General features: G+C 41.4%; 1 protein-coding gene across 7 annotated transcripts in view; it reads right to left on the bottom strand.

Moving 5' to 3' along the window:
- The window catches only part of znf536 (zinc finger protein 536), a 559,031-nt gene that overhangs the window by 75,720 nt on the left and 456,367 nt on the right, over positions 1-26,944 (bottom strand). Inside the window, exon 7 of one of the 7 annotated variants that reach the window (XM_078544387.1) lies at positions 3,778-4,500. The exons of the other annotated variants lie outside the window; for them this stretch is intronic. Within the exon in view, the coding sequence (XP_078400513.1) occupies positions 4,472-4,500 (29 nt within the window). The 3' untranslated portion in view covers positions 3,778-4,471. Of the gene's footprint in view, positions 1-3,777; positions 4,501-26,944 lie in introns of those variants that run through there. 7 annotated transcript variants of the gene reach the window in all.

Genomic DNA, 26,944 nt, shown 5'->3' with positions numbered 1-26,944 from the left:
TTTTGAAGCAAACATCAGGCACCTTGAACGCTCCAAAGGATCCCCACAGTATGGGCCAGGCAACGTGGGACACATTATTGTAGTTTTCTGCCTTCAATGCCTTCTGCATTGCAAACAATGGGAGCTTGTCAGAAATGTATAGAAATAATCATTGGGGATTTTAATCTACATATAGTCTGGAAAAAATCAGATGGGCAAAGCTAGCGCAGATGAGAAATTCTTAGAATGTTTTTGGGATAGTTTCTTGGAACAGCACGTACTGGAGCCAACCAGAGAGCAGGTTATACTAGACCTGGTATTGAGCAACGAGATAGGATTAATTGATAACCTTTTCATGAAGGCACCCCTAGGTAGCAGCGATCATAACATGATTGAATTTTACATTCATTTTGAGGAAGAAGCGAGTGTGTCCAAGGCTAGTATTTTAAACTTAAATAAGGGCAGTTGTGAGGGCATGAAAGCAGAGCTAGCTAAAGTGAATGGCAAATGAGGTTGAAGGATAGGTCAATGGAGGTTCAGTGGCAGACATTTAAAGGGATATTTCAGAATACACAGAATATATACATTCCAATGAGAAAGAAAAATTCCAAGGTGAGGGCCACCATCCGTGGTTAACTAAAAAAGTTAAAGACAGCATCAAACTTAAAGAAAAAGCATATAATTGTGCAAAGACTGTGGTAGGTCAGAAGACTGGAAAGAATATAAAAAACACCAAAGAATGGCAAAAAAATTAATAAGGAAGAAAAAATTAGAGTAAGATTGAAAGCTAGCTAATAATATAAAGATGGATAGTAAGAGTTTCTATCGCTATTTAAATAAGAAAAGAGTTAACAAAGTGAGCGTCGGTCCTGTAGAGAGCGTGTCTGGGGAATAGATAATGGAAAGTAGGGAAACGGCAGATGAATTAAACAGGTATTTTGCTTCAGTCTTCACTATAGAGAACACAAGTAACATCCCATAAAAAACTATAAATCAGGCAATGGAAGGGAGGGAGGAACTCGGGAAAATTACAATCACCAGGGAAGTGGTATTGAGCAAATCGTTTAGGCTGTGGGCTGACAAATCCCCAGGTCCGGATGGATTTCACCCTAAGGTCTTCAAAGAAGTGACTAGTGAGATATTTGATGCACTGGTTTTAATTTTCCAAAATTCCCCAGATATGGGGAAGGTTCCATTAGATTGGAAAATAGCAAACTTAACTCCTTTATTCAAAAAGGGAGGGAGGCAGAAAGCAGGAAACTACAGGCCAATTAGCATAACATCTGTCATAGGGAAAATGTTAGAAGCTATTAGTAAAGATGTTACGGCAGGGCACTTAGAAAAATTCAAGACAATCAAGCAGAGTCAACATGGTTTTGTGAAAGGGAAATCATGGGCAGGATTTTATGCATCAGCGAGTGGGGGCGGGGCCCGCTCGCCGACACGTGAAATGACGCACGGTGACATCGGGGCATTTCCCGACGTCACTGCGCCACATTTAAGTTTTCAGGAAGGCGGGAGTGTAGCGAAATCAGCTGTGTGCCCGCCGACCTATCAATGGCCAATTGAGGCCATTGACAGAGGCAATTAAGTAATTAAAGAATGTGCCCATACAACCTTAAGGTTGGTGAGCAGGCTAGGAGCCCCGGCGCGAACTAGAAAAAGCATGAAACCTCATCTACGGGCGGGATGAGGTTTCACATAGCTTTTAAAAAATTTTAATACAGTTTTTGTAAAAATTATGGACATGTCCCAACTCATATAACATTGTTACATGAGGGGAAATTTTATTTTTCTATTTTTAGGTTTTTGACATTTACAGCCGATCTCCCTGAGGCTGCACTTAGCCTCAGGGAGATGAGTGTGCTCTTTCATGCGCATGCGCGAAAGAGCGCACTCTCAATTTTGGGATTCCCCCCTGTCCGCACAGGGAGTGCATAGCGCCTCTGTGTAGACGTCACACTGGGCAGGCCTTAATTGGCCCGCCCACAAAAAATGGTGCCGTGCCCCCAAATGGGGGCGCCGATTGGAAGCGCGCCTGTGTGTGCCCGCCATTAAACTTCCCCCCAAATGGGGGGAAAATTCAGCCCCATGTTTAACCAATTTATTGGAGTTCTTTAAAGGAGTCACATGTGCTGCGGATAAAGGGGAACTGGTGGATGTACTGTACTTAGATTTCCAGAAGGCATTTGATAAAGTACCACATCAAAAGGGGTAACATACTGCCATGGATAGAAGATTGGCTAGCTGACAGGAAGCAGAGACTTGGCATAAATGGGTAATTATCTGGTTGTCAGGGTGTGATGAGTGGTGTGCCACAGGGATCAGTGCTGGTGCCTCAACCTTTTACAAATTATATAAATGACTTGGATGAAGGGAGCAAAGGGGTGGTTGCTAAATTTGCTGACGACACAATGATAGGTAAGAAAATAAATTGTGAAGAGGATGTAAGGAGCCTTCAAAGTGACATGGATAGGTTAAGTGAGTGGGCAAAGATTTGGCAAATGGAGTATGATGTGGGAAAATGTGAAATTTTTCATTTTGACGGGAAGAATAAAAAAGAAGCATTATCTAAGTGGTTAGAGATTGCAGAGCTCTGAGATTCAGAGGGATCTGGGTGTCCTAGTGCATGAATCACAAAAGGCTAGTATGCAGGTACAGCAGGTAATTAGGAAAGCTAATAGAATGTTATCATTTATTGCGTGGGGAATTGATTACAAAAGTAGGGAGCTTCTGTTATGCTTCTGTTGTGCAGAGCACTATTGAGACCACATTTGGAGTATTGTGTACAGTAATGGTCTCCTTATTTAAGGAAAGATGTAGATGTGTTCGAATTTAGAAGAGTAAGAGGCGGCTTGATTGAAACTTTTAAGACCCTGAGGGGTCTTGACAGGGTGGATGTTTCCTCTTGTGGGAGAATCTAGAACTAGGGGTCACTTTAAAAATAAGGGGACGCTCATTTAAGACAGATGAGGGGAAATGTTTTCTCTCAGAGGACAGTGAGTCTTTGAAACTCTCTTCCTCAATAGGTGGTGGAAGCAGAGTCTGAATATTTTTAAGGCAGAGCTAGATAGATTCTTGATTAACAAGGGGGTGAAAGGTTATTGGGGGTAGGCAGGAATGTGGGGTTGAGGTTACAATCAGATCAGCCATGATCTTATTGAATAGCGGAGCAGTCTTGAGGGGCTGAGTGCCTTACTCCTGCTCCTAATTCACATGTATGTTTGTATGTAAAGAGGATCGGATTTGGAGGAGGCACAGAAATGTGAAGAATATCTTCAGAAGAGGAAGAATCGGATAAGGGCAACAGATAACCACACAAAAAATTGGATGCACAATTTATTGCAGTGAGAGAACCAACATTGCAGTGGATAGAACAACATTTTTAGTGTCTTCCTTAATCTCCTTACCTAAAAGTCAGAAAAAGACCCTCAGCATGAACAGTCCTTGTTACTCTTTCACTGCTTGCTTGATACTGTATTAAAGAAGATTGAATCCATTCAGCTAACCTCCATGTTAATGCTGTCCTGACGACACAGACTAAGAAGCTGTAATCTAAACTAACTATAGACCAAAGGTCTAAATATGATAAAGATATTGATTTTAATTCCAAACACAACATTGCAGTGAATTAATCTGTCATCCAAATGATCAACCCATTGGGATTTTAAAAAAATGTTTACCAACTCTACTACTCTTACTGGGATTTTCCCCTAGTGGTTTTGGCTGAACTAATGGAAGGCCTGCTGCTACTCATGTATGGATCCCTGAGATGTTCATGGATCGAGTTCCCCAACCCAGAAGGAACTCAGCTGCAGACCTCAGCACTTTAGCTGCTGCTGAGATGATCGGGTCCGGTTGGCTGTACAGTACTGATTGGTATCAGATGAGGGGATTCTGAAGGAGTAGGCATACGAATATCTTCAGAAAGAGCAACATGTGCTGCACCACTGACACTCTCGTGGGGTTCAATGCTTCCACGTATCTGTGGGAGATCAGATTGCAGAAGACAAGAGCTCTGCTGTTGTCCATTTTCTATCCAAATTGGATATTATTGTCAATCCAGGGTGGTTCACAAGTTTAAGCCCAGGGTCGACATGGCAGCCATTCACCCTACCAGCAAAGTTGCAAAGGCCACATTTTCTTAGGTTGATTGCAGAGTGCTGATGTTGGGAAATTGCGCCACACAAGTGGAAAACTCCTTAGTAGGCCTTCCAATACCACATACAAGTGCTTGCGTGCAGCAAGCAGCTTTCTTCTTATTTTTGGGTCCCATTATGTGCATATCCTTGGTCTTCTCAGCAAAGATGGGAGAGAGCTTTGCTGGTGATCTATTTCTCAGACTGTTTCTGCTGCTGTTCATGAGCGTTGGGTATTTAACAATGTGCAGAACCCCTCTCCTCACTCTCTAATACAGCTGGGGCCTCAATCTCTGGGATTGCTTGGGATTGAAGGAGTACTTGACAGTGCCTCCTATGCTGAGGTGTCTTCATCAGTGGGGTACTGGCTGTTCAAAAGGATCTGGTGGAAACAGAAATTGAATATGAGATAGGAAGTCACTGAGGTGCTGGATAGTAATAGACAACAGGCATCATAATGCAACTTGAAGCTGTGTGCTTGTGTGTTTCTTAGAGGTCACCATGGGTATGAATAATAGTCAGAGACCCTGATCACAGGAGCTCCCAACCTTGAAATATCCTATCCTGTCAGCTTGTGCTAAGCTACGGATCTCGAGCTCCTGCTGCTCCAGCTCCAACAGCATCGTGATGTTTGGTGTTCCTCCCCTGGTCTTACTCCTCTCCCTGTTGTTATGTGCTGTCTCATTCTATAGAGAGAGAACAGGATAGTGAATGTTTCCTACAAAAAAGAGTGCAGATGTCTGGCTTTCTGCTCAATGTGCAGAAATTGAGGGTGTAAGGAAGCAAAAGGCAATTAGGATGTGGAGGTGCTGAATTGAAAGCAGGTGCATGGAGTGAGTAGTTTGGAAGGAACTGTAAGAGAAGTTGGTGATTGTTCAGTGGCTGGTGCCTTGAAGGTCTGGTGGAGCACTGCAATACACTCCCCAGAGGGTGTAGCGCATCACTGCAGCTTGCTCCCCGCTACACAACCTGGCGCTGCAACTGAGGGAGGACTTGGTTGAGGAAATGGAAGAGCTGTACGTCTCCTCCATTGAGGAGGATGTCCGAAGGGGATGATGGTGATGAGGTCCTCGAAGGCAAGGATGTCGGCGATGAGGCCATTGCACTGGCCAGACGGGGCAGGCGCGCTCAGGAGGCCCTGGTAGCCGCAAGATTCGTGGACGATGATGACGTAATGCAAGAGGACAGTCCTGACATCCTCACCTTGCATCAGTGAACTTTTGACTCCTGTGTGGCTGAGGACAGCGCACATACCCTTAGTGCTCAAGCTCATATCATGGAGAATAGCGGAGGCCCTAATAGTCGCTAGATTCCAGGAGGATGATGATGACATGCAGTGAGGACACTCCATAGATCTTCACATAGTCTCTGTGAATGTCTGACTCCTGTCTGGCTGAGGGCAGCTCACTTGTGCTCTGTGATCAGGGTCATATCATGGAGAAGCTGCTGTGAAACTTTAAATGCATCTGATCCTATGGCAGCCTTCAGCACCTGACCACTTCAGGAGCACAGCGTCACTGGTCACAGATGCTGAAGAGATGGGAGGCCAGCCCCACCTCAAAGGTGCTGAGAGCACACAGAGAGAATGACGGAACTCTGTGACCCTGCCCACGACACTCTGGCAGCAATGACAAGCACCACCGAGGTGCAGGCATCACTAATGTGTCCTGGGTGTGTGCAGCTGGACCATCACTTTGGTCTGAAGGTTACACACTGCACAGGGAAGAGGCCCTGGACTGAGACACCTGCCTTTATCTTGTGCAGGAACCAAGGTTTCACATCTGAGTGACAAAAACACTGCTCATCATAACAAGGAGACATAGGCAGGGAGACATTCTTGGGAGTTTATTTACAATAGTGAACAATATGTACAAATGATTAACACCCATGCCCAGGCTGTGCAACTACATCTTCTTAACCTCCCGAACCCTGCCACCACGTGCTGGTGCTCCCACAACATCCACAGTGGAGGTGGAGGCAGCCTGCTGACTGTGACACCCTGTCTGTGATGACTTTAGCGTGCATTCTCTGGAGGGCCAAGATCTAGAGGGCTCGACCTATTTAGGGTGCCCTGCTGTGGGCCAGCTGCCCCCTCCTTGGCCTGTGAAGCTGGAGCTGTGGGGGGTCACAGGAAAAAGGAGTTGGATCGTCTCAACATTCCCGGAGTCACCTGGGTGGATGGCCCCGGGGTGTCGAGCTGCTGGTCCTCCTCCCTATGGGTGCCTGAGGGCCTCTGGCTGACTCTGTGAGGAGAAGGGGAAGCTGGAGTGAGATCGAGCTGCCCTACACCCCCCTCACGTTGATACTGTTGGAACTCAAGTATGGCATCAACGATGGAGTTCAGCCTGCACAGTACTGCAGGACCAATGTCCTGGACCAAGGTCTCCATGGTGGCCAGTGTTGACCCCAGTGCTTCGGCATGCCAGAGCTATCACCTTGGACTACATGCGGACGGAGTCCTCTATCATCCCTTGCAATCTGAGGAGTGCGCCAGACATCCCTTCCTGATGTTCCCGTGATTGTCTTTGCAGCTCCACCAACTGATTGAGGACCGAGTCCAGCGGCTCATCACCTGATTCAGACTCAGCAAATTCCTTGTCTCCAGCAGTCCTCAGAGTGCCAGTGACCAAGGATGTCCCTGCCTCCGCCTGCTGTGGAACAGATTGTGTGCTGTACTCACCAGATTGTGATCCCAAGGTTGCTCTACATCTAGGTCCCACCGAGGTGTGTCTTGCTGCGCTGGTGGAGGGTGTAGGTGGAGCGCCGTGATGGGTCTTCAACCGTGCTGCCCTCAGTGTCCTCATCCGTGGTGCTCTCAGTGCTGGAGTCAAGGTCAAGGTTGCCTGAGAGCGACGTGTCAGATGTGCCTAGGACAGAAAGTGGACATTACTAGTGCTTGGCAGTGCATAGAATGCAGAACAGTGGACTCAGAGTAGCGTTGAGAGAGGGATGATGTGGTTCACCGCCGACCTCACCGTGGCCACAGGAATGATCCATGTCCTCTCCAGTTAGCTCCAACGTGCAATTGTCGAACGGAATGAGGACCTTGATGTTCAGCCCTCCACCCCCGATCTGGATCCTCTCCCATTGATTGTGTGCGATCTTGTCCTGCATAAAGACAGATGGAGAGAGTGTGAACAAGGCGCATGCCAGACCAAATGAGAAGGATGGCAGGTGTGCGTGTGTGCTGAGTGGAGCCATGAACAGGTGAGAAGATAAGGCCAGATGGAGATGTGAGGGTGTGTGTGAGAGAGTGAGTGGTGATGCCCCTTGAGCCGGCAGTGAATGAGATGCCAGTGAATATGTGATGGGCGTGTGTGGGGGTGGGTTGAGCTTGATGAGATGGTTGACTTACCCTGGCGGCACAGATGAGGTCATTCATCTGCTTTCTGCACCGGATGGCCGACCTCTTGTGTGCAGCATTGGCACTGACCACCTTTGCCACCGCCTCCCAAACTGGAGTGGTGAGACTGATGGGCCTTCTGCAGTCAGAGCGGGATGTAGAGGATATCATGGCAGGCCTCCCTGGTGTTCAGAAGGTGTTCCAGATGTGTTACTGAATTCGGGTGCTGTAATCTTCCTGGCTTTTGGGGCCATGACTTCACCAGAGCAATCCTGAGCTGCAAGCATTGAGAACTGTTCGTGTGGCTGCGGTTTAAGTATGGTGCCCGGTGTGAGGAAGCGGCAAGGTAACGGAGTGGCGGGCAAATCGGAGGCCGGCTGCCAGCGATTTAGCCTGTTTCCCATGACAGCATAATTTATGGGGTGGGAAGGGTACAATACAGTGCGAAAACCCGCCATCGTGGCTGGCAGGACAAATGTCTTCTTTCACATCCACTACCGCGTTTAGGGCAAATTTGGGACGATTCTGCCCAGTATCTATTCCCTCACAAGCACAAAAGGGCCACATTGGACCAAATAGCCTCCCACCATGCTGAAATGTCTATGACAAGTTGAAATTTATAATCAGTTAAATTATATCCAGTAAAAGCAATTGTACTTTTCTTCTTGATTCACCCTGAACTGGTACAGTAACATTAAATGACCTCGTTATAGACCACAGGTCTTGCTAGAAATAATCAATGCTCTTTGCCCCCAACTGATAGATAAGATCAGCATGTGCCCTAAGGTCTTCATAGGGACGTTATAAAGCAAAATTTAGCACCAAAGCATTTCAGGAGATATTAGGGCTGATGGCCAAAAGTTAGGTCCAAGAGGTGGATCTTAAGCAGCATCTTAAAGGAGGAAAGAGAAGTAGAGAAGCAAAGAGGTGTAGGGAGAAAATTCCAGAACTTAGGAACTCGGCAGCTGAAGGTAAGGCAGCCAATAGTGGAGTGATTAAAATTGAGGAGACAAAAGAGGCCAGTATTAGAGGAGCATAAATACCTTAGAATATTGCGAGGTGAGAGAAGATTACAGAGATAAGGTGGGGAGAGATGATAGAGGGATTTGAAAATAAGAGTGCAAAGTCTAAAATCAAGGTGTTGCTTAACTGGCAGCCAATATAGATCAGTGAGCATGGGGGTAATGGGTGGATACAGGACTTAATACAAGTTAGGACATGGGCAGCAGATTTTGGATGAACTCAAATATATGGAAGTTTGGGAATGAGAGGTTGGCCAGGAGTGCATTGGAGTAATCGAGTCTAGATGAAACAAAGGAATGGAGCAGATGAGCTGAGGCAGGGGCAGAGTCAGGCAATGTTATGGAGATGGTAATAGAAGATCTGAGTGATGGTGCAGATATGTAGTTGAAAGCTGATTTCAGGGTTAGATAAAACACCAAGGAAGAAAGCAAAGAAAGAAAGGAACCAAGGTTGCGTACGGTCAACCTCATCCAGTTTCAAGGGCGAGAGCCGGAGTCGATGGCTAGGAAACAGGAAATTGTAGAGGAAATTCCTGCTCATCCTTTACTGCATGTCAGACAACCAACCTGCAACAGTGGAGAGGGTTGAAAGATGTGATGGGGAGGTACATCTGGGTGTCATCAACGTACATGTGGAAACTGATACTGTGTTTTCGGATAATGCCATAAAGGAGCAGCATGTAGATAAGAAATAGAAGGGGACCGAGTATAGATCTATAGATCCATGGTGGTCACCAGAGGTAATGGCCAGGAGTGGGAAGAGAAGCTATCACGGGTGATTCTTCAGCTGCCATTGGATAAGTAATACATATAAGGAGGAATTTAATGCCCTCCCCCAAAGCATGTTTACAGGTGGGGGGAGCATTTAATCAGGTGGGAGGGTGGCAGGTGGGGATCCCATTGCCTTCCCGCCTCTGCCCCGAATAAGTCCTGGCAAGGAAGGCTTGTGAATGGCCCTCTCGCCCCACCATCCATTGAGGCCTTTAAGAGGGCAGTGTGGGCAGTTAATGCCTATTTAAGGGCCTCATCCCACCACCACTGATTTTCAACCAGCTGCAGGCGGGCAACTCACCAGGCGGGAAGCTCAAGAAGTAAACCCGGTTGAGTTTGCTTGCGGATTACCAGGGAGGAGGTCCCTCATTATCAGACACTTAGTGCCTGGTCGAGGGAACTGAAGTGGGAAGGGGGGCCTGCTCAGGGCCACTCCCCACACTTACTGCTGACCCTATCCTCTCTCCTTCCCCACGACCCCGATCCTGCGCTCACTCACATGTGGCCTGGGGACCCTTGGCCCTCCAGAGCCTCTGTTGGTGCATTATCGGCAGCAGCCACCACTTCCACTGGCACTGCCTGCAATGCCCAGCTGCTGGCCCCTGACTGCCCAGCAGTTCTCGGGGGCAAGGTTTCTTCCCCCAGGGTTCCTTGATTTCAGGGAAGGCCCGCCACTGTCCACTTAAGTGCCTGATTGGCATTTAATTCGGAGGGGCCTTTCCGAAAGGAGGTGATGTGGGGCTCTCACCAGCTCTCCAGCTGGCGGGTAAAACCCCTGTCAACTGCATTAAGTTACCCCTCATAGTGTGATGCAATGTGAGTGAATAAGTAAAGGAAGATCTTTTTGACAAAGCTTCAGAAGTAACGCCAGGTAACAGTAACAAGCTATTGATTTTCTTTTCATTGTTGGTGTATTGTGGCTAAGGGATCAAGCAGGCCTAACACGGTCATGCTGTATCTTTATCCAGACCAAAATAAAAATGTGTGTTTTAGGGAATAACATCTCTATAACATGTCATTTAAAATGTTTATATTCATGTCAATGGTATGCAATTTTAAACTGGCATGAATTTCCCAGTGACTGGGATGAACTTCCTTCAGGAAACGTTGCGAAATATTTTTGTAAATGGATGTTGTCAGTATGCAAACGTAACATCTGTTTATTTTGTACATCACCAAGAAATTTAGTTAGGGAGTTTTTCTTATGGTGATTATTAAGGTGATGTTTAACTATGATTTAATTATTGAATATAGTAGATTAACCATGTCTGAAGTAATAAATGTTCACCCCTTAGCTCTTCCACTCCGCTTGACTCAGTTTCCTATGTTTAAAATATAATGTGTCCAAAAAAGTGCCCATCATAAATTGTCAACATAAGATCTTTAAAATGGTGTTGGCTTAAAACCTATCCGAATCATTGTGAAATGATGCTGAAAGTATCACTAGAGGAGAAATTAAACTTACAGCCATCCATTTATGCCTGAAAATGGGTGTTAAAGCTCTGAATTTTGTGCAATTGCCTCAGACCCATATTGGCTCGCTAACTTTTGGCTGTCCGGGAATGTAGGTGTTAGGCTCTTTATATATGTAAATTAGGATCCTTCTGAGTGTAGGAGCTCAACTGTGAAATTCAGCTACAGCTGGGTGAAGCTGATGGAATGCAGATATTCAGAGGCCTAATGAGCAATTCTTCAAGGGATCAATGGACACCACCCAAAAAGACCTGAAGGCTGTCAGAAATTGGTGCTCCTTATGGGCCCAGAATAAAATTCTGGCACAATGCCAACATGCTCAACATGATCCCTTTCTGGATCGCCTCCCCCACCCCCACAATGGGATAGCTGTCTGATTTTACCACTCTTGATGGCAAACAGGGTACATGTTTGGCATTAGGCACCGGCAGCTCATTTATGGCATTTAAATAAGGCCCAATCCCAAATTTGGCTCAGGCCACAGGTCATCATGAACCGGTGGCACTGGGCAGTTGCTGCACTGCCCTCTCGTCTTTTTTTGGCCGAGTCGAATTTCTCCAGCCACCGATTGTTAGTTAAGTAGTAAGCAAAACTATGGCTCTTATTTGCTGAGAAGAAATGAAGAAACCAATCATATTGAGATCCAGCTGTTCTTCTGATGCACGTCCCACATCCTGGTGAGCACTGTTTGCATGGCCAAGTGGTCTAATTTTATATCTTTATTTAGTGCAGAAACAGTGCAGGTCAGTCAAGCCGCAATCACAGATGAAGACGTTTATTCCATAATCACCCATACTCCATAGCACAACTGACGATAACCAAGCATTTTCAATGCTTCATGTGCAAACAATGTTAAAATCTAAATACTGTCAGCAAGTACTAAGTTGTCAGAATTGTGCTGAAGCAAACTATTAGGCTGATGTGCAATGTTCTTTTATGACTTTGTTAGAAAATTATTGTATTACACTCAAGCAACTCTTGTATGCAGTATATAAATGTCTGCTTTAAATAAAAGTAGAATAAATCATCCTTCATTGTGTAACATTATTTTGACACAATGTGCTGCTAGAGATGAGACTGACTTCACAATAGAAAACAGGGCTGTGATTAAAGTGTTTTCTTAGTACAAAATGATATTTCCCAGCTTGTGCACACATTATACACTAATTTATATAGTATCTAATGTCACAGTACAGGAACTAACCTCCAAACAGCTAGGTTTGGAACGACCTCGTAGAGGTTTAATAAGCTGTTTTGATTCTCCAACTTAATCAACTACTCTATTTACAATGAGCTTTAGAGTGCATGTGTGTTTTAATAGCAATAAATTTAAACTATCAGAATTGACTGTGGAAACAATTGGTTAAACACTACATGAGTTGTCAGTCTTTTTGTTATGAATGGTATATTTCACTTTGAATTAAATAAGGTTAAAAACAGCAAATATTTTTGAAATTTGCCAGGGCTAAACTGCCAGGTGAGTTAATTGAATGCTTAGGTGGAAAAGAACATGTAATAACATTTTCTGTAACGAAATTTGCCAGGACTAAACCGCCAGGTGAGTTAATTGAATGCTTAGGTGGAAAAGAACATGTAATAACATTTTCTGTAATGGAATAAATATACTCTATTACATTACAGTTAAACACTACAAGTAATTGAGAAAATAGTCACTTAAAAGTCTGATTGTAACTTTTTTCAATCATAGCTTTATTCGGCTGAATTAGAAGCAAAGAACCACAGAGACATTACATTGATTGGATAGCAGTGTCTGTTGACTATAGTTTATAGGAAATTTTGCATTATGGCTCGTGTTAAAAATCATCTTACAAACTCTTACAAAGATCCATTGCCTAATGCTTAATATAGTTAATAGGGGAAAACAAAAATCACACAATGAGATTGATTCACTGGGATACAATTGATTCACTAATAGCTCCAGGAATAACCAAATGCCACTTTATATTGTACCCCTAATTTTAGTGTTGTCTTTGTAGCAATCTAACAAGGAGCAGGGGAGAGTTGAGTATCCACTTGGAGAAGGCAGAACTGATAAACACATACTGTAGCACATGAATGGAACTATACAAAATGGCCTTGGATAGACTGAGGATGTGATTGATCGCTGCTCATTTAAAGAGCTACTATTGGGCATCTTTCGGTTATTTATACATGAATGGCATTGCAATTACCTTTTACCTTATGAACTTATTTTTGACGTGGTTTGCATTCAATGTGCTTTTAGTACAATCATATGTTTACAGACTGCAACAATGTTGGCTTACTCACTTATACTGTACACTTAATGTTGATTTAAGACCTAAGTAGAGACCACATCACCACCCAAGTGCGATTACTGAAATGCAGAAACCTGAATACTGTTCCTGAAAAGTGTGTTTCATTTATTAAATAAGGAAATGAGACATTTTGGTAATTTTCACGTTATTAATTAAGGAAGAAATGCTGGCCAGGACAATGTTCTGCTCTTCTTTGAATAATGCTATGGGATTTTTTTGCATCCACACAAGCCACTGGAACAGGTAGACGGCACTTTAGTTTAAAGTCTAACAGCACCTCTGATAGTATCGTGTTCTTTCACTGTTATATGATATGCCAGCCTAGATTACATGCTCATGTCCCAGCGTGAAGTTTGAACACAATCTTCTGATTAGAGCTGTGTGTGTTACCAATTGAGCCAAGCTGACGTTTGATATAAAAGGCACAAACTGGGATGAAGGCTGAGTTATTGCATTTGACATGTATGAGGTCAGTATTGCTGGTGCTTTGGCTATTTTTTAATATCATATATTTTTTAAATACAATAATTTTAACTGGCACAAAGTGGCAGCAGTATGTACCATCTACAAGATGCACTGCAGAAACTCGCCAACCTTTCTTCAACAGCACCTTCCACACCTGCGACCTCAGCCACCAAGAAGGACAAGGGCAGCAGATGCATTGGAACACCACTACCTGCAAGGTCCCCTCCAAGCCAATCATCATACTGACTTGGAAGTATATCATCGTTCCTTCACTGTCGCTGTGTCAAAATTCTGGAACTCTACTATTCGGGGCCTCAACTATTTACTATCCATATTAATGACATGGATATAGGGACAGAGTGTATTGTAGCCAAATTTTCTGATGATGCAAAGATATGTAGGAAAGCAAATTGTAAGGAGGATACAAAGAGTCTGCAAAGGAATATAGATAGGTTAAGTGAGTGGACAAAAATTTGGTAGATGGAGTATAATGTGGGAAAACGTGAGGTTGTCTAAACTTTGGTGGGAAGAATAGAAAATCAGAATATTATTTAAATAAAGACAGACTGCAGAGGGATCCGAGTGTCCTGATACATGAATCACAAAAAGTTAGTATGCAGGTAAAGCAAATAATTAGGAAGGCAAATTGAATGTTGGCCTTCATTGCAAGGGGGATGGAGTATAAAAGTAGCAAAGTCTTGCTACAATTGCATAGGGGGTTGGTAGACCACACTGAGGGTACTACATGCCATTTTGTCTCCTTATTTAAGGAGGGATATACTTGCATTGGAGGCAGTTCAGAAAAGGTTCACTGTGTTGATTCTTGAGGTGAATGAGCTGCATTATGAGAAAAGATTGAGCAGGTTGGGCCTATATTCATTGGAGTTTAGAAGAATGAGAGGTAATATTATTGAACCAGTTAAGATTTTGAGGGGGCTTGACAGGGTAGGTGTTGAAAGAGTGTTAGCTTTCATGGGGCAATCTAGAATGAGGGGGCACAGTTTCAAAATAAGGGGTCTCCCATTTAACCTGGAGATGAGGGGGAATTTCTTCTCTCGGAGAATCATTAATCTTTAGAATTCTCTACCTCGGCGAGCAGTAGATGCAGGGTCATTGAATAGATTCAAAGCTGAGTTAGACAAATTGTTAATAAGGGAGTCAAGGTTATGGGGGACAAGCATGAAAGTGGAGTTAAGGCCACACATCACATCAGCCATGATTATATTGAATGGTGGAGTAGGGTTGAGGGGCCAAATGCTCCTGTTTCTATTTCTTATGTTCCATGTCCTCCCTTCTTTGCAGAACTATGGGTGTGCCTACACCAGGGGAATTGCAGCAATTCAAGAAGGCGGCTTATCACCACCTTCTCAAGAGCAATTAGGGATAGGCAACAAATACTAGCCTTGCCAGCGATGCATTTATCAGTTCATAGCCAATAAACACTGAACAGTGAACACTGAACACTAAACAGCCGATAAACACTGAAGCAGCAACAGTAGATCAATTCTTCAAAATGTATTAATTGTATTAAGCAAGGGACAGTGAAGCTGGACAGTGCATTTTTGGAAAAATCTTGTCCAATGTGATATTTAATTTACTATACACTACAAATGAATGTTTAACTTAAGTAAGAAACGCAGGGACATTCTTTCATCCATCTTGCTCACTCATCTCCTTTACATTTGTTTACCTTCTTGTTGCTTGTTTGCTCTATATCTCTTTCTTCTTTGGTCTTTATATTAGCATGCTGCTTTCCAAACTGATAGATAAAACAGTTCCACACTTGTAATCTAATTTTCATTCACTGTTGCCCTTGTCTGAGAAGTCATAGAAAAAAGTGACCTTTGAATCACCACTGGACCCATAAAGCACAATAAGTGCCATTGTCCTGTCAAAAATTGAAGATGTTTTACATCATTACAAAATTTAATGTTCCAACTTTTCAAATGTAGTACTTTTCAAAGGCCACATTCCAATTGAAGCTCATTAAATTCAGGCTCAAGTTTCCTGTGGTGGGGACGAGAAAGAGTTTCTCATGCTTTGGAAGTAATATGAATCACTCTTTTAAAACAGATATGGTTACATACTAGATTTGAAAGGTACAGTAACTGCTGAGCTCTTACAAGCTGCAACACTGAGGCTTTTGTGCTTATAAATCTAATAATTGCTTCTTGAACCATTGCACTTTAGTCACACTACATTCTATTTACTTATGAATAAATCAACTTTTTAAATAAAATTGTTGTTTGAAAGTTCAAAGGTTAGCTTATATGGTAATTGCCAGCATAAAGCTTCTCAGAATTAATATCAGAATTGAGAACATTATGGAGTTTGGCTACTGTCACCAGCAAATTATTAATAATCTTAAGTTTTTAAAAACAGCACTCTTCTCCAAGTATGTAGGTTGAAAGATGATGAAATTTAACATTTGATCATTGAAATAAAGGCCCAACTAGGCCAATGGATGCAAATATATCTTAACTGTGCTTAGTAGATGATTTGTTAAAAACAAAGTTGATTTTATTGCTGAAACAGAGCTAACATGGGTTAAGGTTATATTTTCCACATCATCTATTAGTGGATAAAAAGTATTGCTATAGTTTTAATAACTGATTTTGTGGACAAACATAAATGGCCAGCCTGAGTCTCTGTAATGGGCTCTTTTGCATATTTATTTTGTGATGAAAGTAAGTCAAGTGAAACTCTCTGACTCTTGTATAAGCTTATATGTATCTCTGTAGCTGTGAAAAGAGGTCAGAAAATATATCTGATAGGATGTGCAGTGTCAGGCTATTAGCACAAAACCACTAATTACCCATCATTCATTGTCAAATATTTTTAATACATTATTCAATTTTAACCTACATATCATGCTAATTTTCGACAATTTTATAAAAGCAACTTGTTCGGGTTTTATTACCCTATAAACACATGTGAGACATGTTGGGGGAGAAATTCAACTTACCTTCACCTGTTTTTTAGGCATAAAATGGTTTCTGGGTCTGCACATTTTAGGTGGCCATGTTGCACACCCGAGCTAGCCTGGAAGCAAGTGAGTTGCGACAATGAAAGCCGATACCTTATCAATATCCAGGATGCCCACCTGAAACTGATGCTAGGTGCCTTACATTCGCAAACTGGAGTCCTAACTTGTAGGACTCCAAAGCACAATTGAAATACAAATAAGTGGAACTTACACTGTGCTAAAGGCAACAGGTCCTAAACAGTCAAACCAGTGGACCTTAAAGGGACCGCTGGAAGCGGCTCAAGAAATGGACAGAAAACTTTTTAAAAGCTACGTTTCTGGGCAACCAGTAGCAGCAGCAGTGCTTACAGGATTCTTCCTGCTAGCTGGAGCTTATCAGAATTCATCAGCCCCTGAGCAGCAGGCGAATTGGATTGGGACATCCAATTGGTGCCCACGGCTCACTTGTATCATTCAGTGAGGCCTGATGTGGTATTTGGTTTTGGGTTTTGTGCAGCTCATTTCATACTGGAAAACACGCAAGTTGAACTTCTCCCCTGTTGTTCTTTAAAGCCATATTCTCTCTGTAAGTGAACACAGGGAAAAAATAAACAGCTGCTAATGCTTGTTATGCTGTACAAATGAACAAATACGAATTCTATTGTAAAATACTCCTTTACAAACTTAAAGTAATGACAAATAAAGTTACCAGGCACTGTCTACAGCTTGAGAAAGATCTAGGCAAGATGCTTTCCAGTTTAATCAGCTGTCCCAGACTGGTACTGATATACACTCAGTCAAGGAAATGGGTGGCAACATATCTTAGATCCTTCCAAATAGATTTATAGGTTGCTAATCACACAGTTTAACAAGCACATAATGGAGGAAGTACAATGATTAAAAATGGGAATAAATTACAAAAATGTACTGCACCGACAAATGCCAAGAATTTAACAGAAATCTGGAGAAAAATATGGCTTTGATTTCCATACACTTTATAGATTAAGTTTATAAGGTAGGAAGCTCTGATTTTATATTATGAAGGCTTTCCACTTACTCATCGTAGGTTATTGTGAATAGAAGTTAGCTCAATCAAACACATATACAGTAACTGGTTTCAAGATTTAAAATTCCAAGAAACAGATGCTGGTTCAGTTTTAATAGCAGTTACCAAAATTATTAAGAAAGAAATGTATCACTTGAACAGGCTATCAATCAACGTGTACCATACAGACCAAAGGAAAAGTCATTGTCCGTGGCTGTGCAAGGTACATAACAGGAAGCAGGTGTTTGGCTTGTAAAACTGCAGGCTGATATATTCCACGATGCTAACAAGGGGTTCAGAGACCCTGATTGTGTTTTTTGAAGAGAATTACTTTTGCCCAATATTCTTGAACTTTAGCACAAGAATAGAGACTTAACTTGCAATAAAAAATTTACAACTTTTCAACTTTATAGTGGCAGGTATTCTGCTATAGTTATAAGGCATTACCAGCAACTGTGTTCTGTCCTTTTAAATTCACAAAACGTCTATTCTTGTACATAGAGATCACACCAGTGCTGCACCAGTTGTGCACCTGTTCGTAGAGCACAGCCTATATTGTAAGCACCATGTTACCACTGCATTCAATTAGAACATTGATGTATGCACTACACTACACACAGCAGTAAGCAGCCTTGAATATCACAGGGCTTAATGGATGATGTGATGGATAAACTTATAATACTCCACTTTGTTTTGTTGATATGAGTTATTCAGGTGCAGGGACAACCCCAGGATTTTACAGCTTCATGGTTTGATAAGAAATATATTTTTATTTTACATTGGAAGGTTTAAGGTTCTAACTTGGAATGCAAGTGTTATAAGTATAATTTAAAAAAGGCCTGGAATTTGTGGGATTTTTGGTGAACTGTCAGAGTTCACACCTCAAAGTCTGACCATAACATCAGAATTTAGCACACTTGTGAACGTGAAAATCCTGAAGTTGCAGTCTGTCATTCACTGATCCAATATAGGCTGCTCTGTGGACCCCTCAGCTTCCACAGGCAGCAATCAGTGAAATCAAGTGATCTGGTGAGAACTTCCCGTATTCCGCTCTAATACTGCTGTTAGAAACCCTATAAAAAGTTAAGTATTGTCCAATGAGGTGCAACTGTTTTTTAACATTGATTTGAGTAATAACTACCGCTGAACAACGATCTGACCCTGAAAAAATGGTGGAATGTTGTTAAATGTCTCCATTATGATTATTTACTAGAGTTTTTAAACTAATTTTTTAAAAGTCTGTTCATGATATTTCAGCTACCATTTTAACCCCAATTTTTATTTCATGCTCTGTAAAATGTTTGAAAAGTGGATTCATTATTAGTACTTTTCATTTCCTAACTGGCTGTCTGTGAAAATTCTTTAATGAGATTGGCTGCTTGGACAGCTTGATGACATCACTGCAGCTCCATGTTCAGAACCCCCATTAAACAACACTACAATCAACTGCACATCAAGGCAGAGGTATTGTTCTTGTCACACAGTTTGCTAGATCTCTCAGCATAGCTTTCTTCGAGGTCAGCAGCCTTCGCTGCTTTGCTATTGACTGCAAATTACATGCCATTGTTATCTTACTGATAACAGGCACTGTCAAAACTTCACTTTTGCACTCGCCATTTAATAAACAGACTGTATTGTTGATATTTACTTTTATTACTCAATTTTCATTTTCCTACTGAGTCACAAAGCTCTTTGCAGTGATTTGCTTGCTTCCTAGTTTCTAAATTTAAAAACTGTCATTACAGGAGCTGCATCCTGTCCAGGCGCCCAGGAAATTGTTCAGCAGAGGGACAAACAAGGAGAAAATTTGTATGAATAGATAAGTGTACTACTGCAGTGTTTTTCCAGCATCCCAGTGGGACAGTAGGTTCCTGTGACACTGCAATTTTTAAATTGCCAGTCAAATATCTCGGATCAGAGGTCAAAATACCCTCAAATAGAGAAGAGTGATAAAGCATCCACAACACTTACCATCATATAATTGCAGACTAAATTACAATTGAAACTCCTACATTTACAACAAAATTATATTGCATCCCATAATTGTATAATTGCAATACTCACCATTTAGATGTCAAATGTGGAATTTAGATGGAGGTAAAAGCATAGTTCAAGTGGGCTGCAAATTCAGTTCCATGTTTGACACCTAAACAATAAGCACCCTCGGTAGCAACTGTGGCTGAAAACAAAATGATCTTGGTGAGAATTTCCTAGCCACTTTCTGAGCTAGTCCAGCAGTAACTAAAGTCTGGTGGATTTTGTCTGCAATTGAATCAAAGTAAATTCCTCAATAACTTAAAGAAACTCTCCAGGCGCTGCCTGTTCCATAATTTTATGTTAAGACTTCAGAATCAGTAAATTGCAAATTTCGGGTGTTCTGAGCCCAGACCCCGAATTAACTTGAATGTTCAGTATCTACTAATATCCAGCACATGATGCATATCCTTCAATACTTTGTTTCAATGAACCATGTTAAAAATGCCTGCTTGTGTCATCAGCTTCTTTCAAATTAAAAATAACATTAGAAGTACAGTGCTGTTTCATTTTTATTTTTGAGGCTTATTTTAAGCTTGCAAAGACAAGTTTGGATAAGGGAAGTTATACAGCTATCTTATTTATAGAAACATTCGGTTTTCCCATCAAAGCATCCATTCTCTCTTGAGTAATTCCAGATTGTTTGATTCCATCAGATTACTTGGAAAGCTAAACTTGTATTCACCATTATGTGAAAAAGTGCTTCCTGACATTGTTCTTAAACTTGGCTTTACTGGTGAATACTAAAGTTTTCTTCTAAACATTGCCTTATCATAACGCTCTCCATTAATTGGTGCCCAAACCTTTAAATGTGATTTAGGCAAAACTTTCCTCCCCCACATTAGGCTTATCTGAATCTGCCATTAGGTCTGTGTATAGTTATGCAAATGAGGTGAAATTTAAAAATCAGCCTTATTTGTATTTTATTTTTAATGTGGGATTTGCCTCAGAATTTAACTGTTTAGTATTGACTTAGACCCAAAGTAGAGATCGGTCCTAGTAAGAATTGAGTCTACTATCATTCTCATATTTCTTTCAGCTTCTGTCCTAGCTGGTTTTACACCACAATTGTCCCCATTTCCACACCTGCCCCCCTTAAAAGCGTAACACCTGGGGCAGAATTTTAAGGACACCCTGCTGGCGGGTCCATGCCAGGGACCCTTAAAATTGACTGCTGGCCTTCCTGCCACCCATCGTCCCCGCCCTAGTTGAGGCCCTTAAGGCGGGGTGGAAGCCCAGCAGGTTACCCTGTTCGGGCCTTGAGTGGGATAGATGGGGGGGGGGTGGTGGCACCTCCCTCACTGGCCCCCTTTCCAGATCAGGCACTCACCCCCGCCCCCCCCACCCTCTCCTGGGTGCTCCCTCGTTTCCTGGCCCCTGCCATCAGGATCTACACACCCCAATCCCTGGGCTCAATTTATTCTTAAAGATTAAATCTATTATTTTGCTAGTTTCTACTACAAAACTAATGTTATTATACTGAATTCTAAGGGGCAGCACCATACTCGAAAGTTGGTTTTGTAATGTCACAGTATCATCGGTAAGCAACTTCACTGACACAAATGCTCCCAGAGTGAAATGCATGGGAAGTTGTATTAATGTGTTCACAAAATCTCTTTGCGGATGTCAAGGGAGATAAATGTTCTTCAGAAAGTTTCCTGTCTTCTCTATAGTATTGTGGGGTTTTGCTTTTAAATCTGTTATAATTTCGGATAACTGCACTCTAACTATAGCTTCAATAGAATAGATTGTGAGTAGATTGAATAACTTTTCCATGCACATTGCCGTAACGTACATACAGTTTGTGTAAAATGGGGTGGCTGATCTGATCCCAGCAGTTTGCCATCCGAAAGGTTAAGCTAAAATCAAGTCCAATGAGTTTGCCTTTAAGTACTAAAATAAGAGAACTTCTGCATTGCTTGAAATACAGGACAACCCACTTTCCTGAAACCTATTAGCCCTATCTTAGCCCTCATTCATGAAAAAGCTACAAAATCATAGGATGCTCTAAAGGAATCCAAAACCCTGTTTTGGGGGAAAGGGAACCACAACAGTGGTTTCAAATAAAGCTCATGTAACAAACTTAACAAAATATTGATTGTAATCACATGGGATGCCTTTATTAGAGAGAACCAAAATCATATTACATTAGGAGTTGAGATATAAATGATTAAATTATGATGTGAGATGCTGAATGCTGTTTTACTAGATTTAATAGAAATGTAAGTTTAGTCATGTGCTTATGTTTTATTATCCATATGTTTAATCTTACTGAACATCCCTTTATTCAAAATAAACTAGAACCATGTTGTGTTGTTCAAAGAACTAGCACTCAAAATGTTAAATTTTGCTGAATGATTTACATCTGGATTTAGTTTTCAAGTTAGCTATTGACAACACAATGATTTTGAATTTCAAAGTGAATTCAGATATTAATCCATATGCCTGACCAGATACACTACTGATGACTTTATCACCAGCTTTCGCAAAATGCTGCTCTTGAGTCGGTAACAGCATAAGAAAATCCAGATTGTATATGTATTAAAAAAAACTGCAAATGTTCAAAATCTGAAGTAAAAACAAAACCTGCTAGGAATGTACAGCAGGTCTCTCAATTCAAGTTCTAAAGAAGGATCTACACCCAAAATGTTAACCTATCTTTTCTCTTTACAGGTGCTGGTGGACTTGCTGTGGTAATGTTTTTGCTTGTTTCATGACATAGAACCTAAACCGAAATTCTTTTGATTACCATAACCTTTTACTGTTGAAATTATGATAACATCTAAAAGAGGTGCACCAGCCAGGAAAATGTATTTGTCCTTATTATTAGAACTTGTTTACTCTTCAGTGAGATAATGTGTGGCTCTGTTGATGAAGAACACTTCATATGATAGAAACAAACATTACCACACCCCACCTGTTTACTCACATAGATACATTATATAGCATTTTAGTTAGCAATAAATGGATATGTATATCTATAATCTATCTTACAGTAACAATTGGGTCAGTATTACAGTTCTACAAAAGAAATGCTCCTCATGTTGGCTACAAGAGAAAATGGTGCAGTATTTCAGAAGTTACAAATAAATCTTAGTTACTGGTGATGATAAACCAAATTGCTTTGTCTCCTGTGGACCTTTTGGTAATTTAAACCACTGACGGCTGAAATTTCATTACACCAAAGTTACAGGGCTTGTATATCTATGACTTCTCTCTGACTAATGCAGCCACCATGTGCTTTAAATTATACTAATTACCCTAAAGAACCTGTTAAACAGCGAATCTGAGTGTTCCATTTATTAAGATGAGGAAGAAGTTTCCTTTCCTGTTGCATCCTTGCCAATACATATGCTCTCACAGAATAAAAATACAGGGCTTCAATATAAAACAATCGATCTTAAAAGGGGCAGCACCATCTAAATTACCTGCTCAACTCCAAACAAACAATGACAAAAGTGATACAGAAATAACTTCAAGCAATTTGAATAGTAGTAAGGATTGCAGTGATGCAGCACAAATTAGGTTAATGAAGAAGGGTCTTTAATTCATGACCATCTAGTCAATTGCCTACTTGTTCAATGCTGCATTTTATTGAACTGGATCACTGTGTATCCTTAAAGCAAGTTATGGTTTACTCAATAGCCAACATACAGCTCTATAATTATCCAGGGGTTTCCTCAGTAAATTAGACCCAGTTGCCTGCCAGACATTCTCCATTCTTGTGAGGCAGTTCCACTTTCCAGGATGTCCGTACCTTTATTTTTCCATTCAGTTTTCTGTGTGTATTTAAATGGGACAGATGTAAACCACTGGAAACCCAGTCTTTGTCATTTTGTAAGGAGATGCAAGTAATTTCCATTTGAAATCCTTGCAAAAAAACACTCAAATATTCACAGCATTCCTTATTGTCTATACTTGCCATGGTTGTGATTGGATTCTCAAAACTTTCTAAAAGTGTATCATGATATTACAATGGATTTTAATCTATATTTAGAAAAAAGGAATTAGGTACTACAGTTTATGGTTTTAATGTGATTATATTCACACCCACTGCAGGATCCTGAATCATACTATCATAAGTGAATCTCCTAGCTAAAGCCCATGCATGCTTTTTAATCAACACTGGGAATCTTTAAAGTTTCTGTTTCCCTTCAGCACAGTAACCATTCCATGTACTAGCATTAGAACGTGAAATAAATTTGTTCATAAGTATTCATGAGTTAGATCCTAAATCTGGTAGTTCTGACAAAGCAGGAAGTTTGGAAAGGGATCATACTGGAACACTGTTCAGCACCAATATCAACTATCATTCTCACACTATTTGATCACAAATACTATCACTAATGTGCATGAGGTGGGCAGGAAGAGAGGGATTTGACTAAAGTGGTCTATAGCCTGAATCAGACACTAATCAAGATATCAAGCTGTTGAAGTAATTGTCTCAAAAGTAGTACAGCTCTGTGCTCCAGGTAGGTTTGACCCATCCTGTTCTGAAGCCCTGGACTGAACCTGTAAATACATACTTCCTGACAACATACTTCCTAAACAATTGTCACTAGCAGAAGTCTAGTTAAAACATCTATTGTGAAGAGAGAATAGCAAAACCTAAATTACAGAAAGATATTCAAAGACACGGTGACCAATATGGACAAGGGACTCAAAAAAACTTAAGGCAAGCTGCAGAAGCCACCTTTTTCAAACATAAGCCTGAATTTTTGCACAGATGGAGAGACTCTCGGTCTGCATGAAAATGTCGGCAGAGGCCCAAGTCCAGAAGCCCGCCTGAATCCAGCCTCTTCCATTTGCACCGGTGGGGGGGGGGGCGGAGGGCTGGAATAGGTGGAGGGTTGTAAATCACACATCCATGGTTGCCAGAGGCAGATACCCATATAAATCAGCAGCTGCCTCCACTCATGTGTGATTTTGGTGACATAGGCATCTGAAACCCGAAGTGTGCAGATTAGACCTGGTAGGAGCAGGTGTGAACCTTGTGAATTTTTTTGGAAATCCAAGGCACCCCTTTGGAGAGGTAAGGTACCCTGTGGAAATGGTCTCAGGACACCTTTGAGAGAGGTAAGGTACCCTTTGAGGTAGGCCAGGTGCCCTTTGGGATTGTTAAAATTAGAAATGATTGTGTGTAAAAAGTGCATACATTTGTTGGGACTGTCAAACTGTCAAAGAAATTTCAAAGCTGTCAAAGAACTGTCAAGTTGTCAACGAGCTACCAATACTGTCAAAAACCTGTCAAAACTCATTGGAATTGTCAAAGCTGTCAAGGGATGTATCTCTACTGGCCTTTGAATTTTAAAAAAAGAGCATGTGTGGACTTTTTTAAAAAATCAGTGCCCGCTATTTAACTCTGTCTGTTGACATAAGTCTGAGAGTTATCATTATTGAATTTGTACTGCATTACTGATTTACAACCTAACATTATCACATTGGGGTGATAGTTAAGTGAACAGTTTGATTGACAGCTCCAAGTGGTTATAGAATAGAAATGTTTGTTTACATAAGAGATTAGTTAAAGGAATTTCAATGCAATGATTTGTTTTTATCAGAGCGCTAAGTTGGTATGGGGGGGTATGAGGGGCTGTGGCAGGTAGGTAGTGGGGCATGGGTTGGAATAGGGAGGATGAGTGGCCATGGGGCTTGGGTAAAGGGACATCGGTTTGCATATGGGATATGAGCGGCCATGGGGTGGGTAGAGGGGCACAGGGTGTTGTAGGGGACATGAGGCATAGTTCGGCATGGATGGGACATGGGGAATGTGTGGGGGGTTGGGGGTGAGGAGTGAGGGCTGGAGAACTGTTTTTTGTTTTAGTAATTTTTTTAATACCTTCAACAAAGTGCCCGAGCACCAAGGCAGGCCTTCCAGCCAGCCCAGCCCTGCATCTGGCAACCTCTGCACTCATTCCAGGGGTGGTGGGCCCGACTTCGAATCCAGCCCTCATCCCCGGAATGAAAATCCAACCTTCCAGGCCTCCTTTTCCTGGGTTGGGTTGGCGGAACCAGGAAATATCCCATCTCTCCTCTCCCGATCCGGAGCAAAAATCCGGGCCATAGTGTTTATTGGGTTAATTAAAACAGGTAAATTATTGGATTGTTCGCCATTTAATTCCTAATTAAACATATTCAATTGAGCTAAAAGCAAAGTACTGTGGATGCTGGAAATCTGAAACATAAACAGAAAATGCTGGAAAAACTCAGCTGGTCTAACAGCATCTGTGGAGAGAAAAACAGAGTAAAACAGCTCTGAAGAAGAGTCATACAGACTATATTTTTCTCTTCACAGATGCTGTTAGATCTGCTGAGTTTTTCCAGCATTTTTGTTTATATTCAGTTGAGCATTTGAAATAAACCTAATTTTTCTTGGAAGTATGCAATGCAGGCATTTAGTAACAAAACACCTAATTTATTATATTTATCATTTGATGATATTCTCTGCTTGCATACGTTAAATACATCTTTTTCAAGTATCAATGTGGTGAAGTCTGAAGTGGATCATGGGCAAAACATATTAGTCATTAAATTGTGTTCAGATTCTGATAAGGTCAATTCTCACTCAAAATCTAGTCAAGTTTAAAATGATCAAATCAAGATTAATTTAATTGATCACACCAAGATTAATTGGGTGATTAAAGACTAAATATTAGAACTGCCTTCTTTACAGAGGAAAATATATAAACAGCAATTTAATAGATCAATATGATAGTTATTTCTTCTGTAACATTAATAAAATAAATTCAAGGTTTACTTATTTGTACACTGTACAAAATTCAAACATTTTCACGAAGATGGAACAAACTGGGAAGTTTAGAACTAGTTCTCAATTAATCCTATAGAAGGGAAATTCAAGTTTGGGAGTTTAAGGGGCACTATATTATGAAATGTGCATCTTCTAGGCTTCTGTGTAGTTTAAAACAGAGTTTTTCAGTGCGCCCTATTGCCTTATCATTTTTGGTAAATGATTTTAATGCTACAGCTCTTACCTGTATGTGACCTCAAATGGGTCCTAAGGTGGCTGGGCTGGTTAAAGACTTTACCACATTCCTTGCATGGAAACTCAATGTGTTTGCCTTGTGTCTTCCCCAAACCTAGGCATTCATATATTGTGAAAAAATTTACAGTTAGCAGCCTTGCAGAAGAAAGAGTCATCAGTGAAAGTAAACAAGACCAGACAGAAAACCCAATGCAGTTATTGATGTCTACATTCTCAACATCAAAGCCTCAAACTGTTATCTCATTTATGAAGTAGCTTGTTTGGCCCTTGGACATCAGAGGTGCATTCCAAAACACTACTACTACATCAGTCACTTCCCAGTGCAACATGCAAATATTATATTTTAGTCTCCATGACACTGGAATTTGCTTCAAGCAATGTTTTTTTCCTGAATTTTAAACACTACCT

Source organism: Cetorhinus maximus, chromosome 6 (assembly GCF_964194155.1).
Source record: "Cetorhinus maximus chromosome 6, sCetMax3.hap1.1, whole genome shotgun sequence".
Classification (NCBI taxonomy): domain Eukaryota; kingdom Metazoa; phylum Chordata; class Chondrichthyes; order Lamniformes; family Cetorhinidae; genus Cetorhinus; species Cetorhinus maximus.
Note: the sequence above shows the minus strand (reverse complement) of the source record. Positions and strands in the feature narration are given on the sequence as shown.